The sequence below is a fragment of the Drosophila miranda genome, chromosome 2 (assembly GCF_003369915.1).
Source record: "Drosophila miranda strain MSH22 chromosome 2, D.miranda_PacBio2.1, whole genome shotgun sequence".
NCBI lineage: Eukaryota > Metazoa > Arthropoda > Insecta > Diptera > Drosophilidae > Drosophila > Drosophila miranda.
Window position 1 is genome coordinate 25,582,803 of NC_046675.1, and position 21,429 is coordinate 25,604,231.

General features: G+C 40.5%; 1 protein-coding gene across 2 annotated transcripts; it reads right to left on the bottom strand.

The window, feature by feature from the left end:
* Positions 1–253: 253 nt before the first annotated feature.
* LOC108157635 (Kv channel-interacting protein 1) lies at positions 254–20,633 on the bottom strand. 2 transcript variants are annotated; one of them, XM_017289778.2, is made up of 8 exons: positions 18,591–18,737; positions 18,422–18,499; positions 18,193–18,354; positions 6,965–7,536; positions 5,762–5,831; positions 5,400–5,470; positions 5,109–5,303; positions 254–3,931 (listed from the first exon to the last, which is right to left on the bottom strand). In XM_017289778.2, the coding sequence occupies exons 4-8, from the start codon at positions 7,118–7,120 to the stop codon at positions 3,803–3,805; spliced, it is 621 nt and encodes a 206-aa protein (XP_017145267.1). In that variant the 5' UTR covers positions 7,121–7,536; positions 18,193–18,354; positions 18,422–18,499; positions 18,591–18,737; the 3' UTR covers positions 254–3,802. The 2 variants fall into 2 exon arrangements, with proteins under 2 accessions (XP_017145267.1, XP_017145265.1); XM_017289776.2 differs by lacking the exons at positions 18,193–18,354; positions 18,422–18,499; positions 18,591–18,737 and adding exons at positions 19,643–20,145; positions 20,483–20,633.
* Between the last annotated feature and the right edge of the window lie 796 nt (positions 20,634–21,429).

A 21,429-nucleotide genomic window follows, 5' to 3' on the forward strand; every position in this document is an offset into this window, starting at 1 on the left:
CTTAATAAATAATAACAAGACCCAGAGATAATATTGAATAACTATGGATATTTGAGATAAATAAATAAACATCTATTAAAACAAATAAAGCGAATTTGTATATATCTTTTGAGCTGCTTAAAACAAACAACTTTATTTATTTTAAAAATAAGCACATACAAAGATTTTCATCAGATATTATATTAAATTCTATCCTGCTATCCCCAGAACCACTGCTTTGGTTCGATCTCAAAATGAAAATGCTTCAGTCCCATTTATAATTAAATTGTTATTTTTATTAAAATGTTTTTTTTTTTATCGTTTTACCCTATTCTTTTTTTGGGCATCTTTCGAGATTTGCTTTGTTTAGATTTCGTATTATTATAAGTGGCATAAGAACAGTTATATTATTCAAATTTTCAATTTTATGCTTTCCTCGACTAAGAACTAAGTTTCAACGAAATTCGATTGGAAGTGTCCAAGAACTTAGGGAATGACATCAGTAAGGCTGACTGAAGACTAACCACGAATAGGTTTAGTTTATCCTTAGTGCACAACATTTAACTGAAGATACGATTTTGTAGTTTCATTGTTTGTCCAATTTTTAATTTTCAATTTAATTTTTTTGTTCCTTTTTTTAAAAACAAGCAAAGGAGACTTTATTTAGTGTTTAATTTTCTTTCTTTTATAAAGACAGCAAATATTTTTCGTTAGATTTGCAGATTAGTCGGCTGGACCAGTTAACAATTTTTGTGGGTAAGTAGAACGAAGCCTGCGTACAAGCTTTAGACAATTAGGTGAATGAAATGTACACATAAATGGAATTATCATATCATATGTATGTTAGACGTAGTATTATCATAGTTATTGCTATTATAATAAAGTTTTGTGGGGTTTCTGTTTCTCCTATCATCAAGTACTTATAAACAATCCAAATCACTAACCACGTTTGCTCTTGTTAATTTTCGTTTCGTTTCATTCCATTTATTATTCATAGGGATAGCATGCTCGTAAATTATATATTTAGATAACTTAGGGCATTACATTCGAGATGGTTTGATGGCTGCTCGGACATTAATCTCTCGTCAACTCTCTAGGGGCTCATTTACAAATCGCTTAGGCTGGAAAATTATTATCGTAATTTACATTTACTAGGTACATTTTGATTAAATTTAGCCTCAACTAAATGCGAACTAAACGTAGTTTAAAAGGTAATCTTCGTCATTGTGGTTACAATATTTTGCTAAAAATACATTGCCCTCCCCCAGGGGTCAGGGCTTCTGGCTATGGGGAATCCTACTCTGATTTCAATTCCCCATCCATCCATCTAGCTAATCGTACAACATTTAGACTTCGATCTGGACATAGCATAGAGGATATATTTCAATTCATATTCGTACTAAACATTTAGCAGCTAAAAACAGTAATATTTTGACTTCCAATTCGATTATTAAAATAAAATACTTTCGATTTTAATTTTAATGTAGGTTAAGATTAAGTTTAAGCGTTTCAATTTCATTATTATTATTATGTGACTAGTTAGACATTTAGGTTCCTTCAACTCGCATCGTATTTTAATATCATTTCGTTAGCCATTTCGGTTTCATTTTGGACAGTGTACAATACATTTACAGAATATTGCATCGGTCGTTTCTTACTAGGTAGGGCATCGGGCGGGGGGTGGTTTACTCAAAAGGTAGGTCGCTTATGTATCCGCTAGGCCCTTTACTAGAACCGAATTGTTTGAAGGTATCTTCAAATGAAATGGCTTTGCCTTGCCTACTCTAGAAAGATGATTTCATGGCGAAATGGTCTGTGATGTGAACTAGCATGCTTCCAACAAGTAGACTCAAAAAGTTAGCTCAAGCTTACATTGAAAATAGATTGGGTTTATTGACGATAACGATTAAATGTGGTTGGATCCCTGCTTGATATAAAATATAACTTACATTCATACTAGATTTAATCTAAATTGTATCCTTGACTAAAAGTGGATGGAATTTTGATATGAATCAAGAAATAATTAAATTGAAACTAAAACGAAAATTTGTAGATACAGATAAATGAAACCCTTATATATTTCAGATGAAGTAAAGATCGACAAAATACCTGAATAGGCATAGTTGAAGTGTCAGGTCTAGATTGAAACCATTTGAATAAAAACGAGTAAGAAATGTGATTGAAAGTCATCATAAGATCATAACTCTTTCAATTCCTGACACAGAAGCACACTTTTCAGAGTCCTTTATTTGTGTAGATCTGACCAAAGCCCTTGAAATGATTTTATATGAACAATTCTCTATCGTTTTCCCCTTCAGTTGAGATTCCTGTATGAATGTACATGTATATCTATATAGATTTATGTTTTTCTTTTGTTCGAAGCAACAATGGAAGAACGATGTGTAATCGTAGAACTAAAAGAGGAAATAGGAAATATCAAACCACATTGATTGTCTTGTCTTGACCATGTACTGTACCATTAAGCACTCAATGTTTGAGTATGAAAATACGGTGTGTAAAAACCTGTCTTTCCTATCATTCCTTTGTATCCATGTGCATTGCAATGGGCAACAATTGTGGCTGCCCTAGGAGCCAATACTGCCACTCGCTGGCTGATGGGACGATGAAATAATAATGGAAAATGTGCGGGTCTCGGGAAGTCGTGGGATCTTATACAAAAATATACTCGTATTCGTACATATGTTTGTGATTGCATGGGCAATTGGATGAAAATTTAATATAATTGAAGAGTCGTGCTATGAATTGCAGTTAACATTAAAAAATCAGCACGGCCTTGTATAAATATTAAATAAACTGTAATTGTCAAGTGCTATTTTTAAATATCGGTGGTTGGTCGGGCACACACAGGACCCAGGCATAAATATACATACATATTTTATTCATTATATTATATTCATCATGTGTGCTCTCGTGTATATATCTTTTTGTCTTCTTTGTATTAAGTTGCGCATTGAAAATTCAATTAGTTGGATGCCATAAAAATGAATGTACAATTTATGTAAATGGAAAATGAAATTTAATAGATTTTCCCACATGCTGAATGAATCCAATTTGTCACTTGTCGTATTTCAGGGCTTTAATTGACTGCAAAGGGAAGGGGGGTTTTAGGGGTTCAAGGCGGCAACAAAGTTCGGGGAAAACAAAATAATTTTTTTAGTATTATCCTTTAGATTAGTGTAAATATTATAGTGTTTCTTCTCTGACTTTTGTATCGCTATTTTTAATCGAGTAAAGTAAATCGTGTGTTGAGAGCTCGGTTTCTCGGTTTTTATCGCTATACCAATTCCATTAATGAATCAATCATTGCGGTTTGGTGGTTTAGTTTTTAGTTTAGTTTTTTTTTCTTGAAATAAAGTCCATTTACACATTCAAATATCGTAGGTATATGTATATGTTTAGTAAATACATATAAGACCAATTCGCTTTTTACGGCAGGATTAAATTCATAATATGCTCAAAAAATTACATATTCTTCATATTCATATTCTGATCTATTCTGCTTCATCATTATCATCATTATCATATTTCATTTTTATCCATTTCTAGTTATACAATAACACACTCATAAAGTTTAAAGTTTTTCTTCTTTCGATATTTGGCCTAAACTAATATTAATTATTAATATGTTTCATTTCCTCTTTTGCCATCAATTTCACTGGTGTTTTTGTCATAGGTAGTAGATGTTTTTTTTTGGAGGATTCCGTCCTCGATTTTTCTTTGCTTTGGTTTATTGCATTTATAGATCTATAAGCGATACTATAGTCTTCGAGGTGGTCAACAACACTGGCCCGTCCTCTTGTCATCAAAGGTCGTTGTCGAACATCTGCAGTGACCGCGTCACCAAATCGTCCTTCAGACAGGCCTCCAAGAACTCCTCTATCGTTATGATGCCATCCTGATTCAAGTCCAGCTTACGAAACACACGATCCACCTTTAAGTAAAACAAACACAAATTACGTTTATTTTCCCTCTTGCCTGGATTTACTCTTTTGGCGAACAGAAATCAATTTTCGATTTAATCTTTCGTTTTAATTTTCCCGACTTTTCATCATTATCAATAAGTGCGCGGGCGGAGGCGGGGACGGTCATGCAACGTGCCATGAGCGACGTGCGTCATTAAGTAAAATATCCGCCGCTGTTTCCGCGCATGAAAGCATCCGCTCTTCGCCTTTCCTCTTTCCCATACGTTGAGTATCGTTGAGCTGTCAATGCACTTTCAATACCCCTCTGGTGCAATTTCCCCACTGTTTTCCCCCACAATTATAATTACTCATACGCACTGTGAGCCCGCGACCAACGTCAGCGGATGCTGCATGTTATGTCAAGTGTGGCTCTTGCATAAAAAATGAAGCGCACAAAACTGTGCCCACAGCGATAGAGAGATATGCAGAAAGAGTGACAGAGAGAGAGAGAGTGAGAGAGAGAGAGGTGGCAGGAATAAAGCCTCTGTCTAGATAAACAAGGATTTGTGCTCTGCATCTCTCGGCATTTTAATGAAGCTCTTTGTGTAGCGTGGCCAAAGCTTATCACTGATTGCGAAATGCAAATAGAATTGTTTGCCGAGATTTAGGGGACCCTGGAATCCTCTATAACCGGATTATTGTTGGTGGAGCCCACTGCATGTAAAGGTCTTAAGTTTTGGTCGTTCCAACTTTATGCATATGAGATCGATACTTCGGTACAGAGCGTACTTATATCTTCAGAACTCTTTTGTTAAAGCTTTTATCCGATACATAAGAAACACACCCATATTTAAATAAAATATTCGGAGTTTAAATACAAATATAGTCAAATTAAGACCGTACTATTCAAAATAATTATACGTAATATATTAAAGTTTATGAGATATACTTAATCTAAATATGAAATATATTTATTTTATAGCATTTTCATATTATTGGTAACATGTAAGTGAAAGCACTTTCTTTTTGCAATTTCCACTCTCGATGCAAACCTATTGGTATAAATATTTAAATCGCATGGCTCTTTTCCTGCTTATATGATTTAAGATATCTTTTTATTTATCATATGAGTGACACCGGATTGGTCTTCACATTGTCCCCCATTGAGAACCATTTTGGGCCATATCAATAGATTTGAGTCCTCACCTGATCCCTCGCTTTGCGATCGTCCTCAGGCTGGTGTGGTCTCCTGCCCATAAGCTCGTGAATGGCCAAGATGATTTCGCTCAGTTCGCCGCGACTGATCCGGCCATCGCCATTCAGGTCGTAGAGCTTGAATGTCCAGCGGAGGCGCTCGTAGACAGAGCCGCGCAGCAGGGTCGACAAGGTGACCAGTAAATCCTAATAACCATCAATGTGTGCAGCATGAATAGGAACATGAACATATACTCGTAAATGTAGATTGCGCAAACTTCATTATAATGAGATGGTAATTACCCGAAAACTAATGGCGCCATTGCAATTAACATCGAACGCCTTGAACACATAATGAGCGTATAAACTCGAATCTATATAAATGGAATACGCAAAGAGAACAACAAAAAATGTCACAATTATGGGCGTGTCGGAGATTCTTTTTCAGTGGGGCTTTAGGGGTTTTTTGGGGGTATTTGGTATTCTGACAGCCGGGTATTGCGGACGCAGCTGCTGCAAAGGCGAAATGGTCGCTTAAGTGGCGCTTTATGACGCGCAACTATAAAAAGGCAAGCATAAGACCTCAGCGACAACATCGAATGGGGTGGCAGAAACATACACTGGGAGTGGTGGGGCATACACACACACATATATACTATACTTACTGCCATGTGGAAAAAATTTGGCGTAAATATCCTTAAAACAATCCTCGTGCACCACGCCCTCGGGGCATTCCTGCAAAAGAAAAATCGCCATGAAAATGTTTTGCTTAGCTGTTTGGATGAGGGAAAAAGAAAGAGCAAATGGAATGAAAGAGGATACGCAAAATATTAAGGACTAGTAATAGAAGGACTCTGCAATGCCCTATTTCTTTAAATTCCTTAAGAAATTTGAGAATAAGTAGCAATATTCTGCTCTGCCACTATATTGTGGAAAAATTCGATTGGAAACGAGGCCTTCAGAACTATCCTTTGATGAGTTAGTCATCCTTAGTGATTCAGTTAGTTAGTCGTTTTATTTTGATAAATATGTACTTTAAATGAAATTAGCCCTGGTAATCCTACAGCTACGGAGTATCAGACCTAAGTAGATTATCAAACAAGGCTCCTTGAAGCCTTAGCTGCTCGCTCACAAAGTTTTCTACACTTTCAAAGTTTTCTATTCGCAAAGTAAACAATTTTCGCCAGGTTAATTGAGTAAACAGTACCGCAGCAGCGACCTCGAACTGCGAGCCATCAATAAGGGCAGCCATCAGCCATAATAACGATCAATAAAACCAACCATCAATAAGACAAACTATCAGTAAGACAAACTATCAATGGCGCAAAGTAAGTATCAGTATCAGAGAGGGGCACGGCACACTGCAGTAAGGCAAACTATCCATTTACTTGACCCAATGCTCATCTCCTGTTGACCCACATATATTTTACGTATGTGCGTACTACTCGTATAGAAACTTTTTCCGAATGAGCGCGCAAATGCTGCAATTGCAATTGCTGCTTGCTCTCCTCCACGTCCTTTCGAATCAGTGCCTGGACCCACACACGCAAACAAAGAGAGCGACGACAATTCATTTGCAATGAAACCCAAAACGCGTGTGCATTAAAATGGGCAGCCATTTATGGCAACACTCTCTTTGGCACGCCATTCGCCGGTCACCAGTATTTGGCTCTTACATTTTAAAGGATTCCTTTGGGGCATTGCGAATGAGATAATCAGCGAGACACGTTTGATTTGACTTCAAAGAGGTTTCAACTATTTATCGAAGGAGTACTATCTATACTTTTTTCTCAATCTGCCAATAATTATAATCATTGTAAGCAAAATTAAACCGTTTCAAAAAAGATATTAGTAGAGATATGTCTTACTGTTTTGAATCCCCTGTACATGACGCGGATTTCCTGTTTGGTGAACTTCGTTTGGCGGCACAGATCCTCGAGGGCAACGGGTATGGGCTTAGGCACGCGTGTTTGTTCCAACTCATAGACCACCTCCTCGATAGGGCTTTCTGGTGGTGAGGCCATGGTTGTTCTTGCTGTACTTCTACTTCTACTTCCACTTCCACTTCAGCTTTGACTTGCTCGTGGTATTGGTTTGGTTTTGCAGTTGTTGCTTAATTACCTCTTGTTAATTATGATTTACGGTTTAATATCAATTCGCATTTGAGGTGCTCTGTTAGAGGTTTTTAGATGGCACAGAACGAACCCATGGTGCTTAAATTCGCTGGCAAGGCCACAGAAAACCCGGTGAGTATTCAATTTCTTTGTCCCTTTTTTTATGGGTTCTCCTTCTTCTTTTTCCTGGTACGGGCGCAGACGATGTTGTTGCGGCTGTCAATCCCTTTCGGCGTATCCTCTTTATTTTGTATTTTTTTTTGTGGTTTTTGGTTACGGTATCCTTTATGGCGCGTTCCGCTAAGTCGCTAATGAGGCAACCATTTCTGAAAGAGAAGAAAAGAGAGTATGGGAAAGGTTACATAAATCAGGTGGTGATGGGGGAAGGACGCCTTGCAGCAGCCGGAAGTGCAACTCGTAGCAGGTATGTGTGTGTGTGTGCTGTATATATACATCGAGTATACGCCTTGTTGACTGCCGTCGGGTCTGTGGCTGGCTCTAGTGCCGGGCGAGTAACATGCAAATGGAGATTATTATTGCGTACCATAAATCAAAGGCGCGAATCGAGTTATGCGCGCACTTCGGCGTAGTTGCAGCACTCACTTGCCACACGTTGCAGGGCAGGTAGGAAGGCAGGTTTAGGTTGTTGCCCAGACGAAATTAATGAGCACTTTGCATGCAAATGAATTGAATGCCAGTTCGCTCTGGCAGGTTGTTTGTTTGCTTTGCACCGATGCCAATGCAGCACTTAGCAAATCCTCTTCTGAATTGAGTTTAAACTGGTAAGTGAAATGCGAATTGCAAAGACAATACTAAATGGATTGGATTGCTAATGCTAACTCGAGTGGGTTTTGCTGCAGTAGAAGAACGTTCGTCAAAATTTCCCAGAAAACACATCCATTTCAAGTTCTGTTGTCCTATTAAATTGTTGGCTTGAAAGTAATCCCATAAACCTAGAAAATTCAATTTCTTTCCGACTCAAGTCCGCATCCTTGTCGTTTTACTCTGACAAATTTCAACAGCCCTTCAATATTTATCAGCGAAAAGTCAAAAAGTTTTTGCTGCAAACTATTTCCACTCTATTTCCATTTTGCATTTCCATTCTATTTGCTCTTACACACTCACACACACACACAGAGACAGTCGGGAGAGAGACGATGGTTGAGCGTTTGCGATTCGGTGGAAAAAAGGGTGGAGTCGGGTAGGGTAGGAAAGGGTAAGGGTTTCCATTTCCGACGTCACGGCTATTTTTCAGTTGGAATTGATTAAGCACCAGATAAGCCAAAATGGGGTCACTGCGAAACGGAAATAGCTTTGACAGTTTTAATCCAAGCAGCATATTTATGTTCCTTTTTTCACAGCTTTCACTTCCCCCTTAACTACTTTTATTTTTTTTTGCTGGTCCTTCGCCTTTGAGTCACACTTATGCTTCCTGCAGGGCAAATTGCTGCACTCATTTCCTGGTTGTACAAATTTTGTTGAAAACAATGAAACTTTGGATACCCTAGCTATATAAAATAATCATCGAATGGAAAAAATCATAGTAGATTTTATTATAAACTATTAGTAGTAGACTAGCTGACCCGTCCGACCCTTTTGCCGCCATGTCAATGGCGAATGGACTTCAGGAACTGGTTTTAATGCCGTGCCGATGAGCAAGCCGTTGAAGGGTTTTGGTGGTGTCTTAATTTCGGTTTGCTCTTTTCCTGATGCTTATCACATGCCATCTGACTTAAGTTTGAATTTGAGCACATGACAATGGGGCCATCCATTGTCCATAGCACGAATCAGCACATTCTAATGAGTGGAATATTCAATATTTGGCTCGTACTCGAATGCGAATGCTCAATGTACTTGTTGGCGTTATCTGCCGCCAATTACTTACCATACATTGAGTGCCATTTCTGTATGATACAATATGTACTTGAATGTAACAACAAAGAAGAGCAATATTTCCATCACTGACTTGTTCTTAGTTTACTTGAGGGATAATACCTATGTTTTTCTTCTATTCAATTTTGATCTGTAAAGTATCAACCATGGCTCATTTTTTTCTGGAACAACTACCGGCAGAAAAAAAAACATAAATCGCTTCAGTTCTATACAGAAATTTTCTCAGAAAACTTTCGTTTGCTCCAGGGCCTTTGTGTTTTCTTTTTAAATAGACTTGTCCGCTCATTCATGTTGAACATTGAATGTATAAATAAATGATGAACGGGGCAGAGCAGGACTTAAATATTTATGCAGTTTTTGTGTAACCAAAACTTAAAGATTGGAATCAATAACCTTAGCCCCGACGTAGTGCCATAAGGAAGAGAAGTGCCGAGAGCTCCGAGCTCTTTAAGCCGGTTCAAGCGAGTGCTGGAAGTGGGTCTGCCATTAGCATAAATTGCATTTAACCGAAAGAGAGGAGGTGGAGGAGCAATAAAAACGAATGCAATGTCATACTTATACGCTCGAGTGGCAGCCAACTAATTTCATGACTCTATTTCGCACAAATCTGTGTGGCATTCGCCGAGCAGCGGGGCTGTGCAACCGCATGCATTTTACAACATTTTAAGTCATGTTGGAGCCACGCCTCTGCATGGTCAGAACCCGCTTCTAACACTACCGTACCCGCTCCCACACCCGCACACATGTTTAGCATTCAAAGGCAGTTTTGGCCAGGGCTTTAGTATGTGTGCTTGTGGAATGTTTGTCAAATATCACGTATACGACATGTGTTTCCGGCAAAGAGCGCACGAACACCCACGAATAGCAGCACAGGCCGTGCAGGCGATCCGGGACCTAAACGCATTCAATGCCAGGGCGAACTGCAATTAAATATTAAATCAGGTCACAGTATAAAGCTACAATGCGAATCCTTATTAGCCGATTGCCAATTGTTGTGAGACACAAACACAAAATTTACGAATACTCGCATGACACAGAAATGCACTTAAGGCGGCAGATAGTCCATCGGGAGGAGGCGGAGTATAGGATTAAATGGGATATGCAAATTTTCTGGCAATGCCACTGCCAAGCATTGTATGTTTATTCATTTGTCTAATTGTGTTGTTCATGGAGCGGGTATCCCGGGGAGTCCTGTTGTGTGTGGCATGTCAGGACGTTAGCTTTTAAATGGCAACGACAACAGCAGTGGCAGTGGCAGCAGCCGCCAATCGAGGCAAGGACAAGGCTTGGCCCGGCCCGGCCCGGCCCGTCCCGAGCCGGCTTGCATGCAGTCATGCAATGCCACTCGAACAAAAAACTAAAACTAAACAAGAACGCACGCCAGGCCGGCCTCCTTCTCCTTCTCTTTCTCCTCCTCCATCTGCTAACATTATTCCCTCTCTATCACTATACTAACTGGAATTGTCCACAGTGGCTTGGATATTTGCACAGCATAATATTTGACATTGTTGATGAGGCAAGGCTCTAAACGAATTTGCATACATATACATCGTGCATCCTATATTTTGGCCTACAGAAAGTGAAATTATTTTGCATTGGGAGTAAAGGCTGTTGAGGATTGTGCCGCTTAGGAATAATGCCAGAGGGGTTGCTGTAGATCTTAGAAAAAATAATACATATTTAACATAATAATCAATGTACATTGTATTATATTTTGGGTAAAGGTCAAGTCGGACTAAATTCTGGATCGAATAATCCTACAAGCTTGAAACGAGTAAGAGCATTCAAATATTCAGCTATATTTTATTGCAGAAATATATTCAAAGTCATTCGAAATGGATATTCTCGTTCGCTTATGGGAAATTCGTACAGCAAATCAACGGCATTCATATGCCCAAATTTATCCTATTCCTTAAAAAGCAATAGTTCATCTATTTCCCACCAAAATGCCACGATTCCCATTCTCTTTTCCAATAACTTTGACCCACTGTTTGGGTGCTTGTGTCTCCAAGCCTGTGGCATTGTCATTTCCCGCTGTTTTCATGCCACTTTCATGGACTACAGCAGACAGACTGGCACAATGAGAGGAGTGCCATGCTCGAGCCGAACCCTGAGCCATATCTAAATAGAAACTCCTGGCCAGAACCAACACGCAACCGCAGAAGCCGCTGCCGCTGCCGCAGTCGCAGCTCTACTTCAATTCCGAGAGCATTATTAAATTTCGGATGGTATATCCATGCTATATCTGTGTGTGTGCGGGCGAGTATATAATTTTCATAAGGGCGGTGGGGGACCAAACAATTGAATTTTTGGCACGGCTTGTTTCGGGCTCGCCCACGAGGTCACCGCCCAATCTTGATGCGCCTACCAAAGACAATAAATCAACGCCAATTATAGTCATTTTTTCTTGGTTTTCTTTTTTTCCTGTGCTGTTGCGGTGCTCCTCAACCGAACCTTCGTTGGCCAAGGCAAGCGATGACGACACATGATGTACGGCTCTCAACACTTTTCAATCTGGTTCTGGCCGAAACCTGAACCAAATCCGGCCACAGAGTGGGGGGAGCAAAGCATGGGAATATAATGAACAGACCGGCAAAATGTTGAGCCACCAAATCTCGGGAGAGATATATGCATGCGGATATCGCATACCGAATCGAAATGGCAAATGGCAAATGGCAAGTGCATTTGCATTTGCCTGCCTGTCTGGGTTGATTTTCCATCTCAGTTTCCCTCTCTCGCAGTCCAGGACGAGATGTCTGATGTTGACACGAGCCCTAAGGGGATTTGAGATAATGTTCTGTTTGCCATTAGACATCATCAGCATCTGCATCAGGTAAATGGATGCGACCTTAATTGATTTATAATGCTTGCATGGAACACTCAACATTAGAGGGGATTATCTTTAATTGGATATATGTATGTGTGTATTCGGAGAGCTTACAATGAAACTGCATTTTTGTTGTAATTTGAGTGCAGGATGCAACAAAGAGGATGCTGTGGCTAAAAGATTGATTGACTTATGTTTGAATTAGTTAATGACTATAGTGTTTTGGGCTAAGCGTTGTGTAATGAGGGAAATATTAAACTAATTTGAAGAAATAAACGACTATTAAGACAATTTTCATAGCTAAAGTTGATGCAATATTGACAACTTGTCGTATGGTTAACATACATGATATGTAAAGATTAAATTAAATAGTTGGCAAGTCTTAATTGTCAGTTATCCTAATAATTATTACTTAAATAATACCGACAATGTCTTTGGTTTTGAGACTATTGCCCCTTGTACTGCTAGAAAGGATTAATAAACAATATACAAAGCTTCGAATGGATGGAACTGGAAACTATTTTTCGCTAGACCTTAAACATATAGTATGTCCAATGTTGAGCAGGTGATCATTTTGAACACATATTTTTATTATCTCTACTTTAAAATATCAATTAAAGTGTTATTTTTAAAGCTTGAGTCCCAGGGGTAGGAAAATTTAACTCTCGCAGCATAAGTTGTATTTTTCAATGATATATTATAATATATATATATATATAATATAATGATTTTCTGCAAAAGGCACTTTTAGAATATTTGGATTAATTATATTATATATTGAAAGACAATTTCAAAGACTTCGGAAATTTAATGTACAAATCGCCCAGCAGTTTGAAATGAAATAAAGCATTTCAATCACTGTCCATGATAAATGATTTATTTCTGATTGTTTGATTTCTTTCTGGTTTTGTTTAGCCCCTCTACATGTACATATGAGTATTATCTGTATCTAGATTTGACAGTATGACGCATAATTAAAGTTGGTAATTGTGCCAAAAGGATTTCTGCCAATTGCCAAGAGATCTGAGATATGGGCCCATCTTGGCTGCCAGCCAACAGATAGATAAATGGCCTATCAGAGAGTTATAAGATAGGTAGGGGCAGGGGCAGGCGCAGGGCACGGGGAAGGGAATTCCTTTCCCGGTCGTTATTCATTCCGTAAATACCGTAGAGTGTGACCAGAGTTTATTATCCTTAATGGAGTGTGAACAGCGGGTGCATTAGATTAGTTTTTAGTGGCTGGCATTTGACATTCACTTTGAGTTTTAGTTTGCGTTTGCGTTTGGCTTTGCCTTTGAGCCGGCGCTGGAGCTTGGGGAAATCAAGCTAAAAGTGCTGATGAAAATCCCCCCTTTTGCAGTTAGTTTTTGGCTGTTAATGGAAAAGCGTGCGATAATTTAAGAGGGCATTTTCCAGCTGGGATTCTCCTTACACAAAAAACAGCACCCGTCCCTCCCCTTGCAGCTCTCTCAGATAAGCCCGGCACCGCCGAGGCGAGGCATGCCGCACGGCAGCCATAACAAACGACTCCCCAAAGCCGCAGAAGCAGCGGATCAGCGTGTGGCATGGCATATGGTTCTCGCTCTCAGTTTGCAATAATTTTTTAGTTAAACATAAGAGGGAAAAGCAATTTTCGGCAAGGCATTTTCGGCTATCTTAAATCAACAAAGCGGAGTGGAAATGGGTGCTCCCCAAGAGCTACTACGAGTATTATTAGTCGCTGCTGATGCCTTAATCGCACATCCGACACGCGACAAGTAATTGGTGGCACCTGTGTGGTATCATCGTTTCCTTCGCCCTTTTTTGTGGCCCTTCCAGTGATGGGGCAGCCATGTAATCAGACAGAGGGCTCCTTCGGAAATGTTTTACATTGAAATGGCTGGCATATATGTTCTGGAACCATACTATTCCATTCTTAAAGAGTTCGTCTGTTTCTCAAGTGCAGTATCTTTTTACTTTTAAGCATCTTCCTGCTTTCATTGAAGTGTTCTACGAACGACATCCCGCCAAGAGTGCAGCAGCTCAAGTGGCCTTAACCGAAATGAAGTAGCAATCATAGATGAGCAATTGCTGCACTTAAAGTCTGACAAATGTTTAACAAAGATCCTAGCTGTATACATTTCAAGGAGTCGAGTCGGGCCACTTAGAGGAAGTCAGCAATCAGCTCAAGTTGCACAGACACACACATTGCAATGAGTGGAATGGAATGAAATGGAATGGGATATGTAGGATGGATGGGATGGGATATACGATGGCAGGAGGAGTGAAAGCGAAACCGGATGCTTATTACTGGCTATCTCTGGCACAATCAAAGTTCAACTCTGGCAACTCTGTTGTTCATTAATTTGACAGCAGTTAGGAGTCACTAAAAATGCAATTCAGCTTTAGTTATGGCCAAGGCAGGGCAAATTCTAGTACGAGACTATGCAAAAATCCGAGGGGAGCCATAGTACAAAAGTTTCCATTGCATTTCCGTGCAGAGAGAAAGTTTTCGTAACTCCCGCGCACAAAATGCAGTTATTTCTGGCAATGGCCAACAAGAAACTGGCTTCATTGTTGGCCAGCCAACAAGAAAACTGCCAAAATAGTTGCAAGCACTTCGGTGTATGGCTATGAGCAAGAGCAAGGAGGGGGTTTCCTATGAAAATTATACAAAAGCAAGGAGGCTTCAGAGTGGATTTAGGGACTGCTCGGGTGTACGAGTATGTTCCAAAATTTCGTATTCAACTGTGCGAAATGCTCAACAATAAAACGCCATTGAACGTCGTCCTACTGGCGACTTGTGCCCCACACACTCGCACACACACACTAACACAGTAGAGCCACCCGCTAGTCGTTATGGCCCCCGGAACTTCCGGTTTGGCGATATGCGCCAACTTTTAGACAATCATTCTCGTTGTTCCCTTTCTTGGCCAAAGGCAAAAGCTTAGCGAATTTTTGCCCCAGCTATAAATATTCCGCGATATCTACAAATACATATACTCGTACATATTCGGTACCGTGCATATACATAGTATTTTCCTCTGTGCGTGTATGCGAACCACAAAAGTTGACTGGACAGCAATTTTTTTGCTTAAATTGATTTAATTTATGAGCTGCCCTAATTTATTTCCGCCAAGCAAAACGGCAAAAGAATAGCGATGAAAAAAGTAAATTGGCTTAGGCGATTTAATTGCTGGCCAGTGGAAAGGGTATTACTATTTAACGAGAATATATGTACGAGTATTCCGATGAATTTAATTACCATTAAACTATTTAAAGATGTTTACTATACTACTATATTTCGAAGGAGCCAACAGGGCCCTTTCTAATCTCTCTTCTCAATAAATACTTTTGTAGTACTATCGTTTCTCAACGTGTTTCACACGAAATGTAACCATCGGAAACCCCTGTTGAATCCATATTTAGAGTTTCCCAGATTTTACATGGCTTAAATCGCTAATAAAATCGATTATATTAAAAGAAGACTGGAGGAATTTATTTAATGCTTCAACGAATGTGTATTTCCCTCCCCATTCTCTTTTCCAGCAGAAAGTTGTATCCCCCAACCCCAACCCCTACCCTGCCACCACTTTCGAAAACCAATTACATATTTTTTGGTGTATGTTTTGCCCAAAAGTTAATTCTTTCTCTGTGGAAAATCAACTACAAAACTAACTTTTCTCTGGTTGTTTAACATTTGTTTTTGCTCGGCTTATTTTTATGTTCACAACGAACATGGGAATGGGGAGCATCTACAAGAACATGAAGAAAAACAAGAACAATGAGGGCCGAGACCGAATAATACAAAATTGAGCAAAAACAAAAGCCCGACAACAATTACAACAATTACAACAAAAGCAATGGCAATGGCAATAAAAAGAAACATTCAACTCTGGCAACTCATACAACGCGAAATGGTGGAGGCCGGATGGGGTCCCCACGACAAACTGCGGGGTATATTCCCGAAAAGTATGCAATATTTGCCTACTACTCCTCCTCCAGCTGGTGGTCCTTCAACTTTGGTTGTTTGCTGCTGACTTGGCGGCTCGGCGCGGCTCGGGCCAGTAATTAATGCTTATAAAAGCCACTCGTTCGCTATGTGGGTGTGTGCGTGTGGTTGTACGGGGTGCTGAGCGGTGCCAGAGTTGCCACACTTTCAGTAAGCAGTTTTTTTTTTGGGAAAGGATTGTTCAAGTTAATTGCATGTTTTCAGCATACGATTCTCTGTAACTGTGGATTTTCTCTCTCATTGGGAACATTTGGGAAATTTTACCAGAAATCTTTGCTTGCAAAGCAGAGTTGCCCGACTTTTATTTTTTGGAAAGTACAGTCCTTAATTGCATGTTTCCTGCATATTGCAGGCTGCCATTGTAGAATTGCTTACTCTAACCAAGCTATTTCCCAGCAAAGACATTTAACTTTTGGTGCAATTTTCGATGTATTTTTTTTGGTGGAAGGGGGGACGTGTAACACATGGCGTATGCGTGTTACGGTTGTAGGCGCCAACTTTCGGACGAAAACTTTTCTCTTATCAGCTGGCGATAAAAATATAAAAGAAAAACGAAAAGCCTCTGTCAAATATATATTGTGTGTAATGGGTATATGGGTGTTTTGGAACTTTTATAGACACATCTGGTGGCTGGGCTATGCTCGTATAAATTTCAAGTTTGTTGTTGCTCGAAAGTTAAACGTTTACTTTTTTCCTAGCTGTTGCATTCGTGTGTAACCATGTATGTTTTATGGCCTTAACCAGGAGGGAAATGTAGCAGCAGTTGCCCATTGATAAGTTAACCAGTAATGGTTTCCAAATTGATGTTCATGCTAGGGCTAGTATGTGTAATGTCCTTGGCCAGGCATAAGCATTTAAAACTACATCTAAAATGCCATTAAGATGGCTGACAATGTTCGTAGGCAGAGAGAGAGAGAGAGGAAGAGAGAGTTATGGCTGCTTTAAGGATTTACTTTGTTTAAAGCCGAAAGTTTTTCGGTTAATTATTCATCTAGAGGCAAAACCCAGTCACGCCCATTACTCACTACTCATTACTCACTTAGACGCGGACAATACGAGTACGAGTATCATTCGATTCGGCCTTTAATCACCAGTGTCATTCGATAGCCCACGCACCTGTGTATGTAACACCTAAAGTGATTAGGCAATTTATAGCCGAAGCCGTTGAATCATTTTGCACCTCACGGCTGCCATTTGGCATTAGGACCGACCTGTGCGTGTCATGAACTTTGCTTTGCAGCCAAAAACTATTTTTGACCAAGGTTAAGGTTTCGTGACCTTATCGTGAGGTCTAGATGATAGTACGATTACCTACAAAGAAGGCAAGTTAAGCCACTGCTAGCTTAAAAATTCGAGTCTTAATATTTTTATTAATCTCGTACTTCCTCTTGAGGGACTGGGCTCTATCGTATACCGTTTTCATGTCTGATAATTTCTAGATCCTCTGCAGATGTCTGAATAGTTCGTGTTACTATTCCTACTTTCAGCTAAAACTATTCCCTGGCCAATTTTAAGGTTCTCTGAACTTAGTTAGGTAAAAATCTTTAGCTGGCTAACTAGTGAATGGTATACGGCGTGGGTTCCATTCAGGTTTACAACTAAGGCTCGTATTTTTTGGCAACAGACGATTTTCGTGTGGTTTGTGTGCGCTGATCTTTTTTTACCTTCTCTTAGACTATTTTCTAGACAAGGTTGATGTTCAGTGACCTTATCTGGAAGACTTGGTGGGTGGCTAACTAATGTTATCCCTATCTTCCGAGTATTTCCCCTGAATCCTCGTCGAGTAGGGCATATTGATCCCTGGTTAGTCGCGTGGCTTCCCTGCTTCTTTATTTTTAGCATTTCCATTCACAGTTTCGTGTTGCATACATCCAGGCTCTGTGTCCCTGGCTGTCCTGCTCTCATTCGCCCACTTAGAGGACAACAGCAGCCACTTTTGTGTGGGCTTTCTCTGTATCTGTGCGTACGTATGTGTGTGTGAATGAAACTAGAGCGCACCTTGATGCTATTTTTAAACGCCACACAAAACAACAATTGTCGCTTAGTTTTGTGTTAAGTGTTTTTAACCATCCATGCCGCCCACTACGCCTGCCTCTTGAGGATGAGGCAAGTTCATTTCGTTTTATTTCATGGTTTCCCCTACCCCCTGGGTTTCTCTGTCCCACAACTGCAGTTGGAGGTGCAGGTGCAGAACCTGTTAGCGGACAGCACTTAAAAATAGTTAAGGCCCAAGAGCGTCAAGTATTATATAAATAGATGGCAGCTAAATACCTGCGTTCTCCTTCCTCCTTCGTCCTTCCTCCTGTGACTACAGACACACTGACTCTCGCAAGTCTGCGGGCACACATTTGTGTGGAATTTCTAATTGCTTTCCCTTGTCGAATAGCAACATCAGTGCTGGCATAAGTTGGCTTTTAAAATCGGCATGTAGATCTAAATGGAATTGACATTTGGCTTATTGGCAAACTGCATGGCAAATGCATATCTGGTCAGGACTTACTGTAAAGTTTATTTGTTGCACATATCTTTGGTTTGGTTTGTTTTGCTGGTTCTAAATGCTTATGTCGGATTAAATGGACTGGAAATTGCAACCGAATGTAAACGGGAGAATGTGAATACAGAAATGTAAGTAAAAAACTGCGGATTATCTGAATTATTTATGACCTTACCATTTGAAAAGACTAAATGGAATCGGCCAGAGTGTTGACTACTGTTGGAGACCCTCCGCTTGAGCTTTATTTCAAAGGGTGTAGTAAATATATTGTGATGCTGCTTAAGGACTCAAAAATCATTGTTCGAAGCTTGTGAGCTATTTTTCCTACGTTCCAAATATGTCAATTAAGGAAATGCAGTTCCCAAAATAAATGTTATAATCTATTTATACGAGCTGTTAAGGTTCGCCACCCCCGGCTCCCTCGCTATGGGTAAAATTGCAGACGATGACCCAAAAATGTTTTATTTAATAGAAGGAAATGAATCCCAAATGTGAGATAACAATTTAATGTTAAATTAAATGAAATTCATTAAATTACAATAGATTTAATATATATATAATAATTTTTGTATAAATATAACGTATTCGGTGATAGATCACTTTAAACTAAAATAATTTGTACCAGAGGCACTGAAAACACTCTTTGAAATTCTCAAATACATATTGAACATATACATATAGGGCAGCAGTTCGATCTCTTCACGTTCCCCATGTAAGAGTATCCTTTCAGGTGAGCGAATGTTTGTTTGGCCCTGTTTGCATGTGTTTATATTTGTTTGAGTGTGCGCGAATGTTTGTGCAACAATCCGTTTGTTCGTGTGTTTGTGTGTGCGGCTTTGGCGCCTACCCAAATAAATCGCATGCGATTAAAATTGTATACAAATCGCGTTTGGAGGCATGCGTTTTGCCGTGTTGTGCTCAATTCGCTTTTCTCTTTTTTAGTTCTTAGCTTCAGGCAGGATGCCCCCCCTGGCTTCAGTTAAATGAGTTGTTGTTTATAGTTCTTAAGAATGTGTGGGATGTGGGTGTGCATGGGTACGGCGGACGGCGGATGGCGGATGTGTGGGTGTGCACACATTTGCATTTGTAGCGTAACGGTGGTATGTATTGTTTACTGTTTACTTTGTAGGTTAGTTCTGCTCCAGCTTTAAGTTTACCGTTAGCTATGTATGTGCTTCGTCGGCTCATTCTTTGTTTCGCCATCCACTCCACTCCTTGTATATTTACCTTTGATGCCTTTGACGCGGAGCTGGTGACGGCAGCGAAGAAGACGAAAGTGGGCGAAAGCCGGACCGTTAGAACGGGAGACCTGGAGACGAGACGGGAGACGAGACGTGGCGGAGATGAGAGGCCAGGGGACCCGGGAACCCAGAGGGTTGGGTGGTTGGAGGCGGCAGGCGGCAGGTGGCGGCGGAGGGCTGGTTTTTGGGTGGAATTAACCTCAAAGCATGCCAGCAAACAGCTCTCCTCGAAGCACTTGACTCTCGGGTTTCGTTTTCCTTTTATTCTCGTGTATGTTTTGCTCTTGCTTTTGCGTGTTTCGTTTTAATTTGTTAATGATTTCGGCATATTAATTTATTTGCATAGTTTCTTCGGGCCACACTTCAGTTGTATGCCACATTTTTGGCCAGCCGTCGGAACGAATTCTCCAAACAAATTATTGCTTTAGTATTTCTGTTGCTGTTGTTGCTGTTCCGCTCTGCTTTTCCGCAGCAAGAAAGCCAAGCAGCCTGCACAAGACAAGGAGCAAAAAACACGAAAAAAAAAATTGAAACAGAAGAAGAAAAACTGTATCTTTTAGATCCGGGCATATCCTTTATCTCGGACACAGCAGCACCCGCAGCAGCAGCAGAAGCAGCAGCAGCGCTGTTGACGCCGCGACGCTCGCAGCGGCAGCAGTAGCAGCAGAGCAGCTGTAGCTGTAGCTGGAAAATTTCCTTTGCTTTTCCTTGGCTTCCTCCTCTGTTTTATTTTTGGTGTTTTCTCGCTAATTCGTTTCAACAATTTCTGCTGTGACTAACAACAGGAGGACGAGGACCCAGCAACAACAGAAGATAGAAGTTTTACCACAAATCGCCCAAACTGGAGAGCAGCAAAAACCGCGCACCGTTCTTCCAAGTCCGTTTGACGTTAGCAGGAGCAGGAGCCACTGCACTTCGCATTCGACAAGAAACCGTTCGACGCGCGCACCCGAGTGTCCTATACACAACTGATTACAGTTGGAGTCGAGTCCTCGGCGGCTGCCAGGACTGCGAAAATGTTTAGCAGCAGGAGCAGCGGCAGCGGTAGCGGTAGCGATGCGATGGCACGGCATTCGCTTCGTTTCGCTTCCACGCTTCGTGTCGTGTCATGTCCTGTCGTGTCGTGCCGTGCCGTCTGTGCCGCATCCCGTTCTCGTTCCCGTTTTCGCTCTCGTTGTTGTTGCTCTGGCAGCCAGGTTTCTGTTGCCGAAATTTGACTAAGCACAGCTTTGTCCAAGACGGGCGACAGCTTCACAGTTGCTCTGCTCTCCTCACTCTCTCCACTCTCTCCCCATATCCTGCTCTGCGTAACCTGACATGCGCTCTCCTGCAACAGCAAGCTTAACACTAACAGGATAACAGGCCCCGGCTAACAGCAGCTCTGCGAAAAGAGAGCGGCAGCAGCAGGACAGCAGCTGGAGCAATGAGTGGGTGCGCATTCACTTGGGTGTTGGATGGCTCCATTGTCTTGAGTCTGGGGCACACAGTGGGTCTGCTGTACTATAAAATGGTAAAGCGTTGGAGTATTTAATCGTAATTAGCATAAGACAGAAATTAAGTTGTAGGTCTTTATACATATTTCCAATAAACCGCAACCTTTTTTAAAAATTCAAATACAGTCATTTGGCTACCACGCCACTTTTGAAAATTTGTACTCTGCAGCGGATATCCAAAATGGGATATATGGGTTGGAAGGAGATCGTATGACCTTCCACAATATTTTTGATTCGTTTCGTAGATATAGCCACCCAAAAGTTGAATTTTTCTGCCTTG

Bases quoted from the DNA above. Each gene is read 5' to 3' on its own strand.
- LOC108157635 (XM_017289776.2), bottom strand. From the start codon at position 7,120: ATGGCCTCACCACCAGAAAGCCCTATCGAGGAGGTGGTCTATGAGTTG. The intron at 5,832-6,964 runs GTAAGACATATC...TTTCTTTTGCAG, and splicing joins TGTACAGGGGATTCAAAACA to GAATGCCCCGAGGGCGTGGT. The intron at 5,304-5,399 runs GTAATTACCATC...GATGGTTATTAG, and splicing joins ATGGCGCCATTAGTTTTCGG to GATTTACTGGTCACCTTGTC.